General features: G+C 39.8%; 1 protein-coding gene across 2 annotated transcripts; it reads right to left on the bottom strand.

The window, feature by feature from the left end:
* Positions 1 to 1,425: 1,425 nt before the first annotated feature.
* On the bottom strand, positions 1,426 to 21,937 carry ogfod1 (2-oxoglutarate and iron dependent oxygenase domain containing 1). Of its 2 annotated transcripts, none has more exons than XM_033036065.1 (13): positions 21,663 to 21,937; positions 19,937 to 20,085; positions 18,425 to 18,471; positions 16,482 to 16,528; positions 14,636 to 14,752; positions 11,778 to 11,869; positions 10,552 to 10,677; positions 7,872 to 7,985; positions 6,210 to 6,289; positions 5,275 to 5,588; positions 3,581 to 3,709; positions 3,353 to 3,411; positions 1,426 to 2,032 (listed from the first exon to the last, which is right to left on the bottom strand). In XM_033036065.1, exons 1-13 carry the CDS (start codon positions 21,811 to 21,813, stop codon positions 1,871 to 1,873), a joined length of 1,587 nt encoding a protein of 528 aa, XP_032891956.1. In that variant the 5' UTR covers positions 21,814 to 21,937; the 3' UTR covers positions 1,426 to 1,870. The 2 variants fall into 2 exon arrangements, with proteins under 2 accessions (XP_032891956.1, XP_032891955.1); XM_033036064.1 differs by having other exon boundaries at positions 16,428 to 16,528.
* Between the last annotated feature and the right edge of the window lie 1,524 nt (positions 21,938 to 23,461).

A 23,461-nucleotide genomic window follows, 5' to 3' on the forward strand; every position in this document is an offset into this window, starting at 1 on the left:
GAGGGTGAATCCATGGAAAATAATTGGTCCAGAGCCCATGGCCATGTCCTTGGGAACTGCATGGACCAACTAGCAGGAGTGTTCACAGGCATCTTCAATCTCTCCCTCCTCCATTCTGAGGTACACATCTGCTTAAAAAAGACCATTATCATCCCACTGCCAAAGAAAAGCAAGATCTAATTCTTAACAACTACCGTCCAGTGGTCTTGACATCCACCATCATGTGAGAGGCTGGTTATGGAATGCATTAAATCTAATCTACCAAGTAACCTTAACCCATTGCAGTTTGCCTACCGTCACAAATTAGAAAAGCTGGAATGCAGCTCCCTCAGATCTGGACTGAAAGACAAATCAAGGAGCAAGTTGCAATAAACCTCTCCCGGTTAACAAACCAATTATTACCAACTTCATAAGGAAATGTGTGGAGTGTTCTCCCATGAAAACCACCTCACTGTTCCCCAACCAGAAACCTTGGATGAACCAGGAGGTCTGCTTTCTTCTGAGGACCAGATCTCAGCCATTCTAACACAGAGAGCCATTAGACCCAATGTCCTTCAGAAGGAACTTTCTTATCTCAGGAATCAACCAGTAATTTGATAAATCTTCATTCGACCTCTCAAAAGAGTAGATGGGAAAATAGAACAATATAGAACTAGTGTGAACGGATGAACAATTGTTGGTTGGCATGGCCTGTTTGGCGCTGGATCTCTAAACTAAAAGGGCTAGATTTTATTTTGCTAATATCTTCATTCCAGTTATACCAAAGTTCTTTTCCACTGAAGACTAACATCCCATTTGCCTTTCCCAGTTTTATAATATCAACCGGACTGTTGTCTCAATCTTTGATTGGTGCCATTCCCTGCCCAAAATCATGGCAGCCACTCCAGTTAGTTAATCTACATTCTTCTCTGTGTACAGTGAAAATGTGGAAAGTTTAGAATCACTTTTTTATTTTGTGCACCAAGAGCATCAGGCTTACTTTTATATTTCAAGTTTTGTCAGATGAAGAGAATGTATCCACAATCCTAAACTCCAGAAAATTACCTCTTACACATCGTATAAATGTTGCTTCCCAATCATCTTTATTGCCTCTGAGTGACCTGATCAAAGTCATATTACTTTGTGCATCATTTCATCATGGAGAGAAAATAAAATAATATTTGCCTTGGCTTCCCACATATCGTTGAGCAGCCAGCTTCCAAGTTAATGGGGTAGCAGACAGACAAATATACCATCTACACTCTCAGCAAGAAAATGGTGCACAGCCGTAAATCAAAGTTAGATATAAAATAATATAAACTGGAGGAAATATTATAAACAAAAATATACCTCCAAAAATGTCTACCATCATAAGGATACATCACCATCAAATTAACCAGATATTTATAGCAGCATCAACAAATCTGTTGTAAGCATCAATACATGTATTGCGAGATTTATTTTATTAAAAGTATGAAACCAATGGGTCTCTCAACCCAGAACACTCACTGAACATAGTTAGCCGCAAAGTGCAGTCAATGTTAGGCAAGATAAATTAAGGGAAACGTAATTCACATTTGTTCAGACATTTTTAATAAGGAATAAAAACCACATTTGTTCGAAAAAGATTTAAATCACTTCTATGAGACTTGCAGTACCTTTTCCCAGGTCAAATAAGTCCTCACTCAACTTCTGGAAAACCAAACATTCAGCCCATCGAAAATGTAGTTGTGATCAGGGACTGATCAGGGACAAGTATGTCTGATCTTGGAATGGCCCAGCACATATTGCCTCAGAAATCTGCTTTATCAGGAAGACCATGGTGTTGAGTACTTTTGCGCTTTATCCCATATCAGATGCAATGATTTAGGCAGAGAAGGCAGATGTGAAATCACTCATAATACACAAAGGAAATGTCCCAGAAACTACAGCCCTCATTATTCTTGTTAAACTGATTGATGCTCTTCTGGTTAATATGTTTCACAAATTTCAATGTTTCTTTATCTCGGTAGATCAATGCCAATGCGTTGTCTTCTGGACAAAGAGTAAGTAACTGAAATACAACATAAATAATTTAAAATGAATTTTATTATAGAAAAGTAACACCTGATTTATTCTCCATCACTCCACGATTCCCTATGTTTTTCTTATGAAAATGTTGGGGGGTGCATGATCAAACTATAGGATCCAGCTGAGATACTTGCTGGTCAATGCAGGGAGCCTTCCCATATGATTCAGAGTTAGAGAACAGTGCAGACCCGAAATGGGTCATTCAGCCCCCCCCCCCCCCCCCCCCCCCCCCATTTCTTTGTTTGCCATCAGCATCATTCCTAATGGCCTACATTAGGTGCATATCCTTATTTTGCTTATTTCAACATCTCTCTAAATGGCTCTCAAATATAATTACTATCTCCTGTGGTCGTAAATTTAAATAATCAGCATTCTGTAAAAAAACAACTTTTGACTAAAATCCCATTTAAAATTCCTTAATGTCATCTTATATTTATATCCATATGTGTTGATTACTTCCCACCACAGGAAAATAATTATAGCTACCTATGCCCATAAACTTTATATAGCGTGAGCAGGTCAGGCTCTTTTTCTTCCGAGAAAATAAAAATCTAACCACTAATATCCAATAACTAAACTACTTCAATCCAGGCAACATTTGCACTCTCTCCAGCGTAACCATATCCTTCCTGTAGTGTGGTGACCAGTACGATCCAAGTAAGGTTTTGTAAACTTGCAAGAAAAGCATTTTAACTTTTATATTTTATAGAAGATAAACATAAAATGCTGGAGGTCAGGCAGCATCTCTGGAGAAAAGGAACAGGTGACGTGTTAGGTTGAAATCCTTCTTCTTTATATCCACTGATTTATAAAGACAAACATGCCTTGTGTACAACGATTACTATCTGCATTTCTACTCTCTGGAAATTATGGGCTTAAACCACAAGGTCCCTCTGTTCATCAACATCGCTTAGCACCCAAACATTTATTGTCCTGCATCTATCTGACCAAAAATACATCATCTTGCACTTGTCAAAATTAAATTCCATCTGTAAACTTACTAATCATACCCAAGTTCCCATCAAAACTATAATCTACATCAAAAATAACGAGAGTCCCACACTGATCCTCGTGATGTATCAGTATTCAGTCTAATTCGTTGCAGAATGCAATGTATGTTGGAACTTGCATGCAAAAGGCAACATGACTTGGTTACTGGGATTCCTAAATAACATTTAATGGTTCAATGGTCCTTTAGTGTCACAAGTACCAAGGTACAGCGCATAAGCATTTATTAAGCCTATATTAATTCAAACGTTTTAAATCTCCTTAGGAAATTAATTTGAATTAATTCAGTTCTTACCTCTTCATCTTCCCCTTTTGCAATGTATGAAGTGACACCACCAAATTCCTCATCCCAGCCTGGAACAGAAAAATACACATGTTCATTCTCCTAATCCAATCACATGCTGGCACTTTCCAATACAATGTTTTGCTCTTCCCCTCAATGGTATAACAAAAGCAAAGTTGTGATCCAGCATTACACCAGATGTGTAATACATATCCTGTAAATTAAAATCAGCACATTTACCTTCACAACCGCAGTTTAACAAGAGGTCGAGGGCAAATTCTGTGTTTTCCACATTGGTGTCATGGATAAGTGTGTAGTATCCATTTTTCCAACGTCTTAATTCTCCTCGGCAAACAGGAACACCAGGCTCTGTAAAATAATTGATTGATGCATCTTCAAACTCTTTCACTTGCTTTTCATTGAGTATGTGAAGAACCAAACAATGTCTCCATTGTTATTTTTAACTTTACCATCATATCATTTTTTAATTTTGTTGCCACACAATATTCATCAATAGACACATTGATGATCTGTCATTACTCCAAGATAACTGCTGCTCAAATGTATTAAATTGTTGCTGAACGACCTTCAGCTACAACTTTCTTCTCCCATTTCACTGTGTAGCATGGAGTCAATATCCACAACGTTCAACTGAGTACATCTGTGCTGACTTTATTAACTGTGTGGTAGGTTGATTGACTGCTAATTGCAGCAAATCCCATTGAAGCTAATATTTCCGTAATCTAAAATGAGGTGTCAACTTACGTGTGCGGACATGGCACCGACGGACGAGAAGGCGAAGCAAAGAAGTCGAAGCCAAAGAACCGAATGGAAACGAGGCCGAAATGCCAAAAATCCGAAAGATTACGAAGACGAAACGGCAACTAACCGGAAGGCAGCGTCTCCTACAAGCAGAAAAGTCCAATAACGGACATCACGTTGCTGGGGGGCGGGACTTGTCAGCGATTGGTCAAGACCCCGTCGTCCATCACATTACTGTGGAGGGATGAACATTGTCCTACACCTCCGCTCCACCCGACCCACAGCCTTCGGCCGCTTAGTCACCTATGGCTTGTGTGGAAAAATGACCCCCACCCTGCCGTCCCCCCTTCTCTCTCCCCCATCCCTCTCCCCTTCTCTCTCTCCCTCCTCTCTCTCCTCCTTCTCTCTCCCTTCTCTCTCTCCTCCTTCTCTCTCTCCCACCTTCCCTATCGCCCTTCTCTCTCTCTCTCTCCCTTCTCCCTCTCTTCCTTCTCTCTCTCTCCCTTCTCTCTCTCTCCCTCTCTCCCTTCTTTCTCTCTCCTTTCTCTCTCTCTCCCTTCTCTCTCCTCTCTCTCCCCCTTCTCTCTCTCCTCCTCTTGCTTTTAGGCGTCCCATCCTTCCGGTTAGTTGGTGTTTCATCTTCGTACTCTTTCGGTTTTTTGGCGTTTCGGCCTTGATTCCATTCGGTACTTTGGCTTCGACTTCTTTGCTTCGGCTTCTTGTCCGTTGGCGCCACGTCCGGGTACCATCAACGTATTCAACTTCATCATGCCTCTGATCAACCTCACTGGCTACATATCTGCATCCTCCAACACAAATTTAGTTGCTACCATCACACCATGAGGTTTCCATTAAACATCTTTCTGTGCCTTCAGTAATCAGACTGATTTCTGAAATTTCACAGTTAAGAAAGAGAAATAAAAATGTAGTCTGCTTCTAACTAACTGATAGGCTTGGATATGTTGATACCTTCAAACCCACCCAATTGTATTCACTATTGGATTCAGAGGGGAGCAATATTGGACAGTTTAAAACCAGTATTACATCTAATTTTGTTAAAATCCAGCTTCACTAATATTATCTAACTTGAACAATTATTTTTTACCTGCCATAGTTCCAAGTGATGACATCTGCCAATCCCTAAAAATAAATATTTTTAAAATAAATCTTACTTTGTGGACTGTCCGTTGGCATTGTTTTTTCTGTTGTTTCAAGTACACTGCCTCCTCTGCTATCATTGCCATTAGGTAATGTTGAATCTGATTTCTCATCCTTTTCAGTGCTAGAGCATGCTTGCTCATTTTCATCAGACATCTCCAGGTCATCTTCTTGCTCATCTTTTTCATCATTATCTGAGGCTGCGAGGAAATGTAGCTTTAAGCCAGTAAAATTGGACAGAAGCAGGAACATGGCCTCAGAATAAAAGAGCTTCATACATTTGGCAAGAATGTCAGGAAAGCCATCTTCCTCTGCTTGATCATAGCATCTAAGGAACAGAGAGGCACTATCAGAGAGCATGCCACAAATCCAGGAAAAACTGACCAGAGCTCTGAACAATAACAAGGTTTGTCACTTATTTCACAAATACATTAAACAAATCTGGCAACCCATCTGCTATGAGCACAAGCTCAAGTTAGCTTCTATTGCACAAAAGGAAACAATTGTGCAGCATTGAAAGACCATACTACTGCAGAGATTGAAATTTTAGATAAAGTGGTCAAACATGGCCCATTAAATCACCTGAGCCATATACTGAGCGAGCCTGTGAACAGGTCATGATTCCTATGATCTCATGAAGTGGAAGGAAAACGAGAGGGATAAAAAAGATGAAACTTTTACAAGCCTAGATAAGCATTCTGTAGCACAAATAATGTATGTTTCTATTTCTGAAATAATTAAGTGCAAGTGTGGTGACTGCCATTCTCTTCCATTCCAGGTTTAGGTGCACTTGATTTTTGGAGTAATACAACATTACAGAAAAGTCCTGCTGTAAATTCTGCACAGGTGCTTCTGGGTTAAGTATTCCATTGATAAGTGCATTAAAAAAAATCATTCAACATCTTTAATATTCATGAATGACGATCCTTCAGATTTCTGATCCACCTACCTTTTGTTGGCTGGTCCTCTTCTCTTCCATTTAATCTTTGGGTTAGATATAGCCTCACATACCATCTGAAATTTTTCTTTCTGATCAGAAAATGCAGAAAAATGTTTGTTTTACTGTTATCGTCTGTGGTATCCCTGCATTAACAATATTTTACATTTTGAAACCTAATTTCTTTCTTTTTTTGGATTCTCATCCTCTAATTGCTGTCATTTCATAGCTTTTGTTAATTTACACTCCACAACTTTGAACAAACGTCGAAGTCTGATAGTCAATATAACAAAGTGGGTTGACGTTTTATGCAAAATGACTGTTTCTTTGACTATGGCTCTAAATAATCTGGGCTGACAGGGCAGTGCTGATTTGAAGAAACTGTACAATCTGTGAGGTTCTATTTTTCAGATGATGCTGTTAATCAAGGTCCTCTCCCATCTGCCTGCCTCGGAGTCACACCAAAACATCCCAATGCAAGGTTTAAACCAGAGCAGTGGAGGTCTCTTGGTTAACATTATTTAATTATTTGGTTAATGTCTCTTGGTTACATTAATCTATCAAATAATATTACTATAAGTTATTATATAGTCATGCTTGCCATTTGTAAGATTACCATGCAAACACATCTATTTGTGAACACTAAGAATATAGAAAATGCTGAAAATTCTCAGTTGGCCTAGCCCCAGTTGCAGCCTGGCCTGTTGAGTATTTCCATATTTTCTGTTTTATTTAAGATTATCACCATTTATTCCAATAATATTTCACTAGGCAGCTGTGAAGCAATTTAGGACTTCCCAAGACCAAAAAAAGTGCTGTGTAAATGTGATTTATTTTCTAATATACTCTCACGTTCACGGAAGCAGAAATGTCAATAAAAGTATCTCCAATACCTTGACATAAAACCAAAAAGGAATGTTGTTGACCTTTGAAATCTGATACAATACACCTCTTTGGTTTCGAAATAGTTCCTGACTTCAAGGATCCTATATTTATGGCTGCCCTAATGACTATTTGAAACAAAACCAAAAGATGTAACAAAATAATTATCTTGCAATCCAGATTAGAATCCTATGCCTTTCGAATTCTTGTTTCTTTGATTTCTCTAGGTGGTTTGGTATAAACAGGGTGAATTAAAGATGATTTTACGTTTTTAAACTGCACAGCAGGTGAGATGTACAGAACCCATAGCTTACTTTAAATCTACAGCAACAGCAGCTCACAACTTTTTTCTATGTTAACTATTCCCTTAACATAATCTAAATAGATTAAGCCTCTGAATTCTCCACATGAACCTGGGATAAAACCACTTTCCCCCTGACATTATTTGCCTGTCTTAGTCTTTTACTGTCAATGGCTATCAGTAGCACTCCAATATCCAAGAAAGCTTTGAGTTTCTATAATGTGCTGATTGTCAGCATTCAATTAAATTTAAAATGCCTCCTAAAGCAACCAGATGTAGATACCACCAATATATGACATCCGTGGGTGATAATTATCACAAAACTATTAACAGTGAAAGCAGAGACATCATATATTGACATTATAACAAATAAATTAATTTACTCCTAAGACTTTTTCACGGACAAGGTGACAGATTCACATCCATTTTCCTATCCATGTGTGTGAGGCATTTTCTAAATTCAACCAAATAAGAGCCTGCCACACACTTACCTTGAAAAAATTCTTTAGAAGAATTTCAGATTTTTCTTCAAACTGCTCCTGGATGTTCGCTTGAGCTGACATATCCATGTAAATTGGATTGATCCATTCATAAAGTATTTCTTCCTGAAACATTTTAAGACAAAGCATGTCACAGAGGATCAATGTCTCTTCACGGTCAAAATGCAACTTCCTGCTCAGTTGGAAGAAATAGAAACATAAACTGGCCATTGCATCCCTTCAGATATAACATCCTTATCAAGATCACTTCTGATCTTTTGATTTAGCCGCAACCTAATTCACTAACCCTTGCTATTAATTAACATCAATCCATCTTTGTCTTGTTTATATGAAGCACCTGTGCCTCCAAAGTTAACTTGGACACAGTGTCTCATTTATATCCTTGGTCAAGAAATTTGTTATGCCAGTGTTGAATGATTAACCTCTCATATTGTACCTCTGATTTGATTCTAGAGACCCCAACCAGAGATTTTGTTATAGCCTTGTTTATCTTATTAAAGCTTGTAAGAATGGTGTATATTTCAATGGGATCACACAAATTCAAGATATCATTGACCCATCTCTTTAATCTATATCCATAAAACAAACCTTCCTGCCCAGGAATCAATATGGCAAATTTTCAATGTACTTTCTCTTTCACAAGTATAACCTTCCTTAAGTCAGAAAACCTGACCTGTACACAGTATTCCAGTCGCAGTTTCACAAGGATCCTTTGTAATTGCAGGAATATATTGTTACTCTTGAAATCAAATCCTCTTGGGCGAGGGCAAATTTCACCTGCTTTCCTAATTCCTTGCTTTGCCTGCATGCTGGTTTGCAGTGATGCACAATGACTCTTCTCAACCTCTCATCATTTAAAAAAATAATCTGTCTTGCTAATTTTTGCTACCTGCCAACTTTACTTAACCTGTCTGCATCTCCAGAGCAACCATATGTGACTTTACCATCACAGCCCTCATTGCCACCTAGCTATGAGCAGCAGAATTGCAGACTTGCATTTGATTTTCTCAAACATATCTTCAGCATCAAGTCCAGCATTTAACCCTGTATCACCCTGCTTGTCAGGTCCCCTATGTGAAAAATACCTATTTATTTTCACTCTTGAGAAGAGTCAAGTGTTTAATTGTCATAGGTCCAGAGGCAGAACAAAATCAATTCTTACTTGCTACATCTTACCAGTCCTGTAAACACAGTAACACACACTTCATATATAATAATCAAAATATAATAAATAAATAGCAGTAATACTATATAGTATTATGGTTATGAAATACTATATGAATAGCAGTAGGAATAATACTATATGAATAATAGTATGAATAATACTATATGAATAGCAGTCATTAACCATAATAGTGCTAAAAACAAAATCTGTAGTGCAATCAAAGGCCCATTCCAAAGAAGATTACAATTATTAAGATAATGTTTCTAATGGACTTTGGATATGCTTTCTCTTTAGCTGCCTTTCAGACTCGAAGATGACTTGCGAAGATGAGTATCAACATTTCCGTCGAGCCATTCGTGGATTCTACAAATTGCACAGAAGGACTATGATGCAGGACAATAAATAAAACTATCATAAGGTGTTAACTATTGCATCCGCATGATATTGGTCTGACACGAACTGGCACCGATTAGAAAGACAACAACTGATAGGAAAATATAATTGACACTTCATTGCAGTTGAAATGGGTTGTTGGCCAGAGTTTGACAACCTTTGGTTTGTGTCTCAATCGTGTTTTTTTTTTTAACCTATTTTGTGTGTATTTACAATACAATACAAATTTATTGTCATTTGAGCCCCAGTGAGACTCAAACGAAATTTTGTTTCCACAGCCATACAAACAAAAACAATGTCCTACAGACATACACACAATTAAGTTCACACAAACATCCATCACAGTGAACCCACTGTGTTGGAAGGCAAAGTCTTTTCTCTCCCCTGCTCTCAATTTCTCTCCCGATGTCCAAGCCCCAGGCGGGTGATGATAAGTCCCACGGCCATTTTAGGCCGCGCGGGGCGATTTACGGCCCCGCTCCCGGTCTGAAAGTACAAGGTCGGAGCCCCAGCGTGCGACGGTGAGTCCCACGGCCATGAAGCCGCGCCAGGTGATGTACGGTCCCGGTCCGGGTCGTTCCAACCCCGCGACACGGGCTGGAGAAGTCGCGTTGCGGGAGCTCCGGGAAGCGGTCTCTCTCTCCCCCCGGACCCGCGAGCTCCCGATGTCCCAGTCCACCGGACCTGCGGCTGCGTTGCTGGAGCCTCCGAGCCCAGGAGTCGAGTCGCAGCCGCGAGTCACCACCGCTCTCCACGTTCCGAGGCCGGCCAGCCCCACGATGGTGATTAGTCCGCAGTTCCGCAGTCTCCCGAGCCCCCGGGTCGTTCAGGTTGGAGGCCGCTCCACGGTGCTAGGCCCCAACGACAACGGAGACCCGACAGGGAAAAGGTCGGGTCTCCCGAACAGGGAAGAGATTTTAAACGGTTTCCCCCTCCCCCCCCCCCACCCCACATATACACATTTAAAACCAAGCTTAAAAAAACACAAACACTACATTTAACTAGACAAAAATAAAAAAAAGACAGACAGGCTGTAGGAGCCGCTGCAACGAGTCGCGCCGCCACCAGGAAGATTGTTATTCAAGGCAGATTGTGAGAAAAATCTCAACTTACATCACACGCAATATGTGGCACTTGAGAAAGGCATTCAATGTAACGAGGTGGCCTCTCCAACATTGGCCCGTAGAACCAGCCACTGATAGAAAGACGGCATTTGCCCTCTACCACCACTTCGGACACCTGAGCAGGTAAAGCATTAATCAGTAAATTTTAAAACACAGTGATTCATACAGGTCTACAATCAACTTTCTGGCAACTGGTGGTCTGGCACCTCGTTTAACCCAGACTAAATTACAAGAACTCACTTGGAATCCCTCACGGGTATCTCCCCGAAAATGTGGCAGCTAGGCCAGAAGACATGGGCGATCTGGATTTTATTGGGACTTCGGCGGCCAATTGGCAAGTTAAATTTGCCCTCTGTGGCGGGGGCAATGGAACTCAGGCCTGGCCAGAACCGGCATATAGGTTCCCGTTGTTACACGTTGTACCGAAATAAGCCATTTGTAACTTTATCAAATCACATTTTGATCATGAGCCAAATCTTGAAAGTCGTATGGGAATAAAATTGTCCCTTCACCTTTACAAAGCCTATCAGCAGTTTTAATACATTTCTCAACATCTGCAAATATTGCTTGGATTACACAAACACCAGGCAAAATTCACAGGTTGACAGGATTCCAGGAGACCTGGAGATGAGTACTTGACCAGGTGAAGAAGTGAGGCAATATTCCAAATGTTTTTAATGGTTGTGGGACTGGAATTAGTGCAAAATAAGCTCAAACTGTAACGGAAATCTCCAATGTCCCACATCAATTGGACAGCACTGCCTGAAGGAGCCAAAAATAACAGCAGGATAGTTAGCTATTGACAGCACCAGTTTTTACAGTTTGTGTTAGCGCTGATCAACGTACCAGTTGGCACACCTTCTCTTGTGTCCTTCTTAAGTCCAATGTTTATTTAGTCAGTTCAACAGAATTATCCCTAGTTAGAGGATAACTCCGTCTGCAAGATTGGTGCTGCCTGACTCGGGTATATCCAAATCTAACTGGCATTCTCTATTATGCTTCTTTTCCTGTGTATTTTTACAAAGGGAATTCCTATTCCAGTAATATCTTGGGCATATTGAAAAAACACACCTGTGACAGTATACATATCACAACATCTTTAAATCAAGTTCGTCAAACAAGAACAAAGGTTCCAAATGTCTGAAATCTTCATCTGAAACATCTTTGTCTGTTTGTCCACAGTTAGCTTATTCTGAACTTTTTCCACATCTGTACCTGATGATGAGAGACAGGAGAAACTTCAAAGAAAACTAATGTGTTCCATGTTGGAGTTAATGACTTGACAATCTCTCGAGGCTGGTAATGGTCTATAGAAGACAATTAGATTGAAAAGCATCAGTGCAAGTCTGCAATTTCTAAACAAGCAAGCAGAATATATTTAATATTCTTATAACTTATCAAATATCATTTCACATTTACCCAAAATCACTTCCATATTCAGAAACAAGATTGCACACCGTCGTCTTCTGCCCTGACCGTCCACTGAAGACTGGAAGTGACAGCAGAAGTCTAGGCGATTGGTGAAGGTGCTCCACAGTGGGGTAGGGGAGGTCACTCAGTGTTTTAGAACTAGTTAATGAGGTATGACAATTTATTTCCAAAAATAATGGTGTACAAATTGATGCTGAATCTGAAGGCAAGTGTGTTCCCTTATGACTATTGTAGAGGTCATAAAGTTCAAGGTGGTGTCATAGTAGCCGAGGCAAGTAACTACATTTTATAAATACCACACATGACAATCAGAGTGACAATCAGAGTGTGCTGGTGGTGGAGGGAATGGATGTTTATGATGGTAGACTGGTGAACCGCCTTATTCTGACTGGTGTTAAACTGAGGGAGAGTTGTCGGACCCACACTAATGAGAGTTCTCTGGTTGGCACTCAATCTGCTGATGTTATCATGGATCATGGGTCCATCCAGTCCAACATCTAAATCAAGACTTTTGTATTACTTGTAAAAAGACCCTTGATCAATAATAAAATGTTGCATCCTAATTTTACTGCATATAACTAGGGTAGCTTATTTGCTGCATATAACAAGTGTAGCTACACGACTAATGTAGCTGGGACATGTTGGCTGACGTGGGCAAATTGGGCCAAAGGGCCTGTTTCCACACTGTATCATTCTAAGACTCTATAAATAAATGTTCTTTCCTCATTTTAATTTTGTCTCTGAATCATTTTGATTCTGAATTCTACCATAAGGAATTTGCCCAAATATGCAAGGCCTATTTACCCTGCTGAAAGCCCATAGTAAATAAGATCCTCAAATTCAATCAACATCTTTCACCATGACACCTATAAATATAGGAAAATCTGAAAATTACAAGAAAAATGAGCAGCTTGTAATATGTTGAACTCAGGAGCTTACATGCTGGGGAAGCATGATGGGAAAAGAGGCCAACAGAGTGAAGGGAACTTAAAGATGTTAGGAGAAGCAATAAATAGATGTAATAAGGTGTTTAGATTCCACACCATAGCCAGCCTGATAACAAAAACAATGTGGGCTGTAAACTAAGTTGAGGGAAAGAAAATTGATCAAGAAATATTGTTTTTATTGCAAATGGGAAGAGTGGTTTTCTAAAAGGGTGATTTAGGCCATTTGGAAAAATGGGCTGAAAGATGGCAGATGGAGTTTAATGCTGATAAATGTGAGGTGTTACACCTTGGCAAGACAAATCAAAATAAGGCGTACATGATAAATGGTAGGGAATTGAAGAATACAGTTGAACAGAGGGATCTGGGAATAACCGTGCATAGTTCCTTGAAGGTGGAATCTCATATAGATAGGGTGGTAAAGAAAGCTTTTGGTATGCTAGCCTTTATAAATCAGAGCATTGAGTATAGAAGCTGGGATGTAATGTTAAAATTGTACAAGGCATTGGTGAGACCAAATCTGGAGTATGGTGTACAATTTTGGTCGCCCAATTATAGGAAGGATGTCAACAAAATAGAGAGAGTACAGAGGAGATTTACTAGAATGTTGCCTGGGTTTCAACAACTAAGTTACAGAGATAGGTTGAATAAGTTAGGTCTTTATTCTCTGGAGCGCAGAAGGTTAAGGGGGGACTTGATAGAGGTCTTTAAAATGATGAGAGGGATAGACAGGGTTGATGTGATCAAGCTTTTCCCTTTGAGAATAGGGAAGATTCAAACAAGAGGACATGACTTCAGAATTAAGGGACAGAAGTTTAGGGGTAACATGAGGGGGAACTTCTTTACTCAGAGAGTGGTAGCGGTGTGGAATGAGCTTCCAGTGGAAGTGGTGGCGGCAGGTTCGTTGGTATCATTTAAAACTAAATTGGATAGGCATATGGATGAGAAGGGAATGGAGGGTTATGGTATGAGTGCAGGCAGGTGGGACTAAGGGAAAAAAGTTGTTCGGCACGGACTTGTAGGGCCGAGATGGCCTGTTTCCGTGCTGTAATTGTTATATGGTTATATGGTTAAAAGGGGTCAGAAGATTAAAGATAACTGGGAATAAAAACAAGATAAAAGGCTACAGAGACATTGATCAATGATGGATTATTTAAAATATATAAAATGAACATGTAACCATTATGTTGTGAGAATATAAAATGCAATGGATGCTGTGAATCTCGTATTGTTAAGGCTTTGAATAAGCCGACTTGTTTGAGAAACTCACCACTGCTTTATGAACTATTCTTTATGTCTGTTCCTCTTTGAGCTGGGTCCCACGTGAATCACAGGTGAATCACAAGATTCCCTCCAACTATACTATGCTGGAGGAACTCAGCAGCTCATGAGCAAAAAAAATGAAACTGCTGAAGGAACTCAGCAAGAAACAGTTTAAAATAGGGTCCCAACTGGAAACATAGTTTGTCCATTTCCCTCCACAAATGCTGCCTGACTCGCCAAGATTCTTCAGCAGTTTGTTTTATGCTTGTCATTGGATATTGTCAGGATATTCATAACATTAATTACTGAGAATTAAAACATCAGCAGAAACTATGTGCACCATAATGATGAATATATGTTAGACACCTTTGGGAGTCACCAGTACATCATGGCTAAAGCGATACAAGTCAGTGATATGTTGCAAATCCTACTCACCATCGGCATCATATAGATCCAAGGTGCCACCATCACTTCCTTGCCACTCAGGCACAAGATACAAGATGAAGGCAATTCTCCGCCCTTCTAATTCATCATCATGACAGAGCAACACATCTGCAACAGCATTGGGTTCAAAACATCAATATAGTTGCTACCTAAAGGCGTTTAATTAGACTTTCTCAGAAATTATGAAAGGGTACCGAGTATTTCATTTTCAGTTCAACAAATGTAACTGTTACATTTACAGAATATTTTAAATGTGTTTTTCAAATCATATAACTTTTGTTAATGGTTTGATTACATCCACCATTCTGTATACCAAGTTACTCAAGCCATTGTTGGATTGCATCATGTTTTCTCCTGACAACAGAAGTATATTAACTTTTCTTATTTTTCAGCTCAATGGTGCCTGCTATAAAACCAATTGATAACAAAGAGCTGCAATTGGTTTGTGATTAAATATGGTGTTAAGGCACCAAGTCTAGACTCACATGAACAATAATACGTGCACATTTTGGACATCAGGCAAAATACATGAAAATAGCTTTCCAGGAAAATGGACAAGGAATGCTTTACTGTTTTATCTTCTGAGGACGCCTTTACAAAAAGGGATCAGAAATTTGTCTCTGCAATGCCGTGAAGAGCTGCCTTAAAAAAATGTGTACATTACTGCGTTTCTTAATGTCAACAATAGCACACTGAATTTTGTGGAATGCGTTTTGGTGTTGTTCTTCCTGTATGAAAATCCTGTCAGCTGGACTTTTAACTACACTGGTTGGAATAATGACAGCTACCAGTTATTACAGAAGAAGCAGTTTCTGCTTGATCTGATGGTTCACAAGTAATATTATTTGAGAGGAACAACCACACTAAATCTCTCTGTAAAGTTGGTTGTACAATGTTATATTTGCACAGTTTTCTCTATGCACTGCTCACACTGCAAATCAATTCTTACCTGTATTGTCAGGCATTTTTGCAATGAAAATTGCTTTACCATGAGCATTTGTCTAGCCCTACCATTCCTCTTCATGGATGATCTGAGTCTGCAGAAGGTGTCTTCTATCTATGGCAATCGCCTTATAGGAAGATTACAGTGGACAACAGAGAAAAACTCTGGTGAACCAGTCAACAATTCTCACTCAACAAGGATGAAAAGTTAATTGGTTATATACCTCACGGTTATACATAAAAGTCAATTTTACCTATGTAGCAATTCAAGCACTTTAAGGTAAGGCAATGTACACAAATTGTAACATTTCCACATGATGTAGCAATAATCCTACACCTTATCAATCTCAAGATTTTAGCCATAAAAGTAATATTAGACATAAGCTCTGTGTTTTTCAAAGCACACCCATTATATTAAATACCTGCTCCCAATCAACTTTTTAAACATAGGAGACTTTTAGGATTTTCATATTCAACTACAGTGAAAACCTGAAGACCACCCTTAAAACAGTCACAAAGTAATTGTATGTAATATTTACACTGTGTAGCACAACACATGATTATCATACATTATATCTAGTGATATCACTGTTCTGATTCACCAATTATGAAGGTAAAAATGGCATTTATAGAATTCCAATGGTAAAATATTCCTTGGATATCAGCAAACTGAAAGCAAAAATGTTCATTCTATACATCTCACAAAGATAATTAAATGTGCATGCCATGCAACATTGCAACTGAAACACCAGATTTACCACATAATACAAATTTGGCAGAACCCACAGTAAAATGACATGTAATCAATATCTCCCATATTTGCCTTAATAACACCATATACCTGTGTATTCATACTTAGCACAAGATATATCAACTGTGCTTTCCAGTTTTACACCTGCAATATCTGAGAGCCATAACCGAAAATCTTCATAAAGTATTTTCCTGGAGAGAGATAGAGGAAAATCATCTGAACAACTTCATCGATACGATACAATAAAACTTTATTCATCCCCGGAGAGAAATTGGTCTTGCAATCTCAGCTGAACCCAAGTTTGATCATGAATTCAACCAAATTATAACAGACTAGGTGAAATAAAGTTACAAGAGAACAATCAGCAGCTCCTAAACTCTGATAAATTATATCATCAATGCACAATAATACTGGAAATATATAGATCATGTGCAAGAAACAAATTGAGCAATTTTCATCAGAACTCAGGCAATTTTGGAGCAATGAAAGTATTACTTTGCAGAGATATAGTAGTTAGCTCTGGCAGATAGGGAGAGGTTAAGCAGACTAGGACTTCATTCCTCACAGGACGATGAGGGGTGATCTTATCAGGCACGTGCCGTCAGGGTAGACAAGGTAGGCACTGCCTACCCCGACTAAAAATATAAAATGGTAATTATTAAATATAAATAGTAAAGGCACGGGAGAATTATGCTTACCTAAGAGATTGATCTCTTAGGTAGGCATAATTGTCCCATGCCTTTCATCCACAGTACTTGTAACACGCAAAAGTATGTGCAGCTCACGTGCTGTCGACGCTGCACGCTGTGAAAGGAACTCTCCCTCCCAATTGGTCCCTTGAACTAGTGTTGTAATTCATTAAGATCACAACTGATTCAACTTGTCCCGGTGTCCTCCTGTTTTTCCTACCATCTTTCCACCTACCGTCACCCTCCACCCCCCATCCATTCAGTAATTCAAAATGAAGGAGATTTGGAAGCCTTGGGCAAATTGAATTGTAACTTTCTTTATTTTTATTTTTTTGAGCGTAAGAAATTCCATGCCCGCCAGCCTTCTTTCAAAATTTAGCAACTCAAAATGGGGCTGCGTCTTCGATGCAGGTGCATCTTTATTGCCGGGAAATATGGTACTTTATTAAGAGATATGGCTTTTGAAGACTTTATAAAAGTCGACTGACAGCTTAAGGAGAGGAGAGCAATCTGCGCATGTGCGGTTTAAGATTTTTTAAAAGCCGACTGACTGAGTAATTACACACTGCACGTGCCTGGATCTTATAGAGGCATACAAGATAATCAGGGGAATAGATAAGGTGAATGCACAGAGTCCTTTACCCAAAGTAAGGGAACCAAGACAAGAGGACGTAGGTTTAAGGTGAGAGAAGAAAGATTCAATAGGAATCCGAGAGGCAACTTTTTCCACACAGAAGGTGGTGGGTGCATGGAACAAGCTGCCAGAAGAGGTAGTTGAGGCAGGTACTTAAACAATATTTAAAATACATTTGCACAGATAAATGGATAGGAAAGGCTCAGAGGGATACGAGCCAAATGTGGGAAGATGGGACTGGTGTTGATGGAGCATCCTGGTCAGGTTGGGCTGAAGGGTTTGTTTCTCTGCTATATAATGATATGACATTTGCTATAATTCCAATAATTATTCACTGCTTTTCGGAAGTCCCAATGGTTAGGTATTTGTATCATAGGGGTCCATTTCTCTGCAAACACACTGCAGTCCCAATTCCTTTAACGCCTCTCATATCAACATCCCAAGCTCCCTCCAAACTCATAGGGAACGGTTTCTAATGCTCTTTTTAAACTCACTTGGGATCGGTTTTCTGTTTTCACATGCATCTTAGAGGGCCAAATTTACCACACTTCGTTTAAATACTTTGAGCCCTGGTTCCCACATTGCCTTTCAACTCAACAGGGTCTGTTGAGTGTGTGTTGTAAAGTGCATTATGGCAAATCTCATAAATCAAATAAAGCAATGAATGTTTTATTCTCCCATTGTTGTAAAAGAGCAATGCATTTTTTTAAAAAGTATCACGTTGTGTCCACAAGAGGATAAGCTGTGGTTTAATAGTAACTCACCTTAGTGCTGAGATATGGTACCCCTTCCTCCTCCTGAGGTCATCTGACTATCAGGAAGCAAAAGACACCATTAACATCCAGTAAAATCAATCATTCCTAACTATATATTTACATCTAGACCTGTTCCTTTAATAGCGTCATTTATTTTCCGCTATTAAAACCTTAGCTGAATATTCACCTGGAACTTCGTTCCGTCAGCTCAATCAGAATAGCTTAATTTAGTTTAGAGATACAGCATGGAAACAGGCCTTTCGACCCGCCAAGTCCGCGCCAGCCAATGATCACCCGTACACTAGTTCTAACTTTCACACCAAGGACAATTTACAGAATTCAATTAACCTACAAACCCACACATCTTTGGAATGTGGGAGAAAACCAGAGCACCCAGAGAAAAATCACGCAGTCACAGGGAGAACGTACAAACTCCCTGAGCAACTATATCCAAGATCAACCCTTGGTCTCTGGTGCTGTGAGGCAGCGACTCCACCACTGCGCTGCCTTTACATATTTACATTCGAAATTTCATCTCATCACTTCTATTAACAGCCACTTTAGGCACCATTGTATGGGATCAGCTGTGGTTTACGCTCTCCAATTTAATTTCAATAATTTAATACAATCTTTCAAATTATATTTAAACAATGTCTGTAACATCTTGTCTCTATTAAGAAACTAAAATGCCAGCAAACATTGTAACTGAAATTTAACGTGATTGTTAAATACCACTTTGTCAAGTCACTGCAAACTTTACATTCTGTACCTCACCCCACATTTCAGAGTTTCTGTTATACAATCATAGAAACATAGAAAATATGTGCAGTAATAGGCCATACGGCCCTTCGTGCCTGCACCGCCATTCAATATGATCATGGCTGATCATCCAACTCAGTATCCCGTACCTGCCTTCTCTCCATTCCCCCTGATCCCCTTAGCCACAAGGGCCACATCTAACTCCCTCTTAAATATAGCCAATGAACTGGCCTCAACTACCTTCTGTGGTAGAGAATTCCAGAGATTCACCACTCTCTGTGTGAAAAATATTTTTCTCATCTCGGTCCTAATCCCTTATCCTTAATCATCACCTCAGCTTTGCTATTCCAAGAATTCTGCATAAAGATTTTCTGAAATTACAACTAAGGCTAAAATATTAATATGGTAATTTGGCTGCAGGGTTTTGAAAATAGCTAAAATGATGCAAAAATCCTTTTGTAAATGAAAATTACTTAACTCCTTCTTTCTTTCATTCTATCCCTTTGCCTGTTCTCTTGTTCCCATTGTGCGAACAGTCCATTTGCTAGCGATAGAACCCCAACGTCTATAACCTTCTTAAGAAGCTGTTCATGATATGCATGCTGGGCTCATTCAAAGCAAGGAAATTAGTATCACTACAGCATAGTTTCATTAGCATGCATATACTGTAGCAAAAGGCCCTGTACTTTTAGTGTTACGAATTTCATTTTGGTCTCCCTCCAACCAACCCTTTCATTTGTTCTCTGCAAAACTGCTTCTCACCTGCTTAAATTTATAAAGATCATTGGATTTTTCATGAAAGTTTAGTTGCAGAAGGTCATTTTGAAGTCCTGTCAAGAATGACTGACTTTGTATAAAGTCTGGTATCACACAGTGTGTGAATGGCTGAGTGCTGACCTGCAGACCCAGTTCTGTAAAGGAAGGCAGAAAGGCATAGGTAAACTTGTCAAGAAGCATTTATGCCGTAATAAATTAGACACAAGCATGTTTCTCTTACAGTTTCTTTACAAAATAAAGAGGAATTCTGATGATTATAATCTCCGAATAGAAAAAAGGGAAAATATTTGTAGACTGCCAAAACTATTAATTACTGCAGTATTGGTTCAACTTACATTGCAGGTCTCATTGTCACTTGCGGGCGGAGCACCCAGGCATATTCCTTGTATGTGAATACTTGGCCAATAAACTTATTCATTCATAACATTAGTCTTCCTCCTGTCGTCTGGCACCTCACCTCTGTCTAACGATGACAAGACCTCAGCTTCCCACACTGTTCTTGGATTTATCAGATGAGACAGTAGATTCATCTATCTTTGTACATCCATGGACTTTCAGTACTTGCTCAACTCTGACATAGACTATCCTCAAGATATCTCCATCAACTTTCCCCAAGTTCCCCAGTCTTTAGGTCTTTCACCGCCGTAAAAACAGAAGAGAAATATTCATGGAGAACCTTTCCCATCTCCTGCACTTCCACACATTGATGACCACTTTGGTTTCTGAGTGGCCCCATTCTCTCTCTAGTTACCCCTCTTCCCCATAATATACCCACCCTTAAGCCTGAATACATCCACTGAGAAACAGGGATCTCCAGTCGTCGAGCATATGAACATTTGAGATTAATATATTTTTAGACACTAAGGCGATCAGAGAATATATATCCACCTGTCACCTGCTAGGCGTTGTTCCACCTCTCTTTTCCAGTTTTCTTCCCCCTACTCCAATCAATCTGAAATTTCCCTCCATTGAATTCCTCCAGCACTTTGTCTTTTGCTGAAGATTCCACATCTGCAGTTTCTTGTGTCTCCAGAGAATATATTAGCCATAAGATTCAGTGAAGCTGTCACGTCTTGTCTACTGTTGCTTCTATTTCTTATATTATTTTATATTCCACCGCACTGATGATGTCAGTCCACATTTGGTGCTCAAATATTTTAATGGAATTCGACTGATGCAAGAGTGGGTCACATTGACACTTGAATTGTTTCTCCATTCACAACATTCATACCTTACCCGGTACGATCCCCGCTGAAGTTAGACACAAAATGCTGGAGTAACTCAGCAGGACAGGCAACAGTCCCGCTGGGTAGCATTTTGTGTCTATCTTCGGTGTAAACCACTATCTGCAGTTCCTTCCTACACATTTCTCCAGTCTGCTCCAGTGCGAAATCTCCTCAAGGTGTGTCCACTTTGAAGAAGTTCTCCTCTATCCGACGAGTTCTGCAACGCCCTCTCTCGCTCCTTTGATCCTTCCGTACCTCTAGTTTCCCTTTGGTTTCCCTCTCCCCTGACTCACAGTCTGAATAAGGGTCTCGACCCGAAACGTCACCCATTCCTTCTCTCCAGAGATGGTGCCGGTCCCGCTGAGTTACTCCAGCATTTTGTGTCTGTCTACGGTGTTAACCAGCATCTGCAATTCCTTCCTACACACGACCCCCGCCCGGCTGTCTCCAGTGCTGTGGACCGGGCCCGATACACTTCTCCTCACCATGCGAGTACTCTAACCCTCTGCTCCAGGCCTCGCTCACTCGCTCCTTCGCTTCCAGCAACAGCGGGTTGAGTTCCGCAATCTCCCTCTTCAGCTGTCTTTTCCTTCCGCGACCATTTCCCGACTCAGTCCGAAGCCTCTTCGAGCTCATCACAGTTCAGCTGCACCTTTTTCAACCTTAATAACTCCAGGCTGTTATTCTTCAATGGAAACTACACTACCCGGCAGAACCTGCCGTGCCGCAAAGTCAGATGATTCCCGAAACAGCGCCGCTGAAAGGTCAGATGCTGTTGCAACCACTCAGAATGCACCTTCAGTGCTGGTTTTGCCCACATGTGGCCAATGGCAAATACGCCGCAGTTCGCCGAGCAATTGGATCGATATTATAGTTCCCTTCCAGTGGTAGTAAATGAATGGAAGACAACTGATAAGAATCGTGAACAAAATAACAATGGTTAATAGGCAGCAAGAAAACATTATATAAAAACGGAATTTAGATTCATGACAAAATATTGTGAATGCTTGAAATCTGCATTAAAACAGAAAATACTGCAAATAGTGTTGTCACTTCAAGTGATAATGAAGACTGCTCAGTTAATCTAATCCACAAGAGAGATCTTGCTGAACTATGCTTTTTTTGGGGTATCCTCTAATGCCACTCCATTAATATCAGATTTTAAACTGTCAATCGAATTAATATCGACTGCTTTTCTGGAAAGAATTCCAGACTTCTACCATCTTCCAAAGAATATTTATTGTGTTTCCTTCTGAATGACCAGTTCCTATTTAAAGATCATAACATCTTCGAAACGAGGTCCCCCCCCCCCCCCCCCCCCCCCCCCCCCCATCTCTTCCCGAAACAAAGGGGAACAAAGCACCCCTTTCTGATGAAGTAGAAATTCACTTAATCTTTTTACAAACGAATGTACTGTATTTCATGCCTCCTCTACATTATGGAAACAAAATGCAGTTTGCGTGATTGCTTTGTGGAGCATCTGTATTCAGTCCACAAGGACAAATGTTGGCGTTCATTTGGCGACTACTTTAATTCTCCATCACCTCTAATTAATTCGTAACTAAGAGTTAGATATAGCTCCTATGGCTAACGGAATCAAGAGTAATGGGGAGAAAGCAGGAATTTTGGATGATCAGCCATGATAATTTTGAATGGTGGTGCTGGCTCGAAGGGCCGAATGGCCTACTATTTTCTGCAGCTATTCATATTGCATCGTTAACATGCATTTCACTGCTTATATCGTCCGTTTAGTTTCTTCCTCACCAACCATCCGGATAGCATCAACCGGATAGCTTAATAAACGTGGCATAGCCTGGACAAAGCTGCCTCACACTTCAAAGATGTCTACGTTGTCCTCAGCTCCTTTTTCTCTCCTTCTCTTGAACTAACTTGTTTACTCACGTTCCCAATTTCACAGAAGTTACAACCCAAAACATATCCCCTGTTTCTCTTTGAGCAACTATTCGCTGACTGCTGAGTGTTTACAGGCTTTTCTGCTTTTATTTCGGGTAATAATGCATAGTTCACAATTTAGTTCTTAAAATTAAGCTAAAATGTAATTATACACAACACTACATCTATCTAATAGTTTAGAGGGTGGGAGCCACAATTATGCATACACCAATCCTCATGTTATGCAACTATGCTTTGCATTACTGTCAAATGACTGCCCACTCATTATATTACCAACATCCAGTGTATCCAGATAAAATCCATTTCATTTACATCTGTTAAATCCTGAAAAAAGTGATGTCACCAAGTTGGCTAAGAAGATTGATGTTCT

This window comes from Amblyraja radiata, chromosome 17 (genome assembly GCF_010909765.2).
Source record: "Amblyraja radiata isolate CabotCenter1 chromosome 17, sAmbRad1.1.pri, whole genome shotgun sequence".
NCBI classification, from domain to species: domain Eukaryota; kingdom Metazoa; phylum Chordata; class Chondrichthyes; order Rajiformes; family Rajidae; genus Amblyraja; species Amblyraja radiata.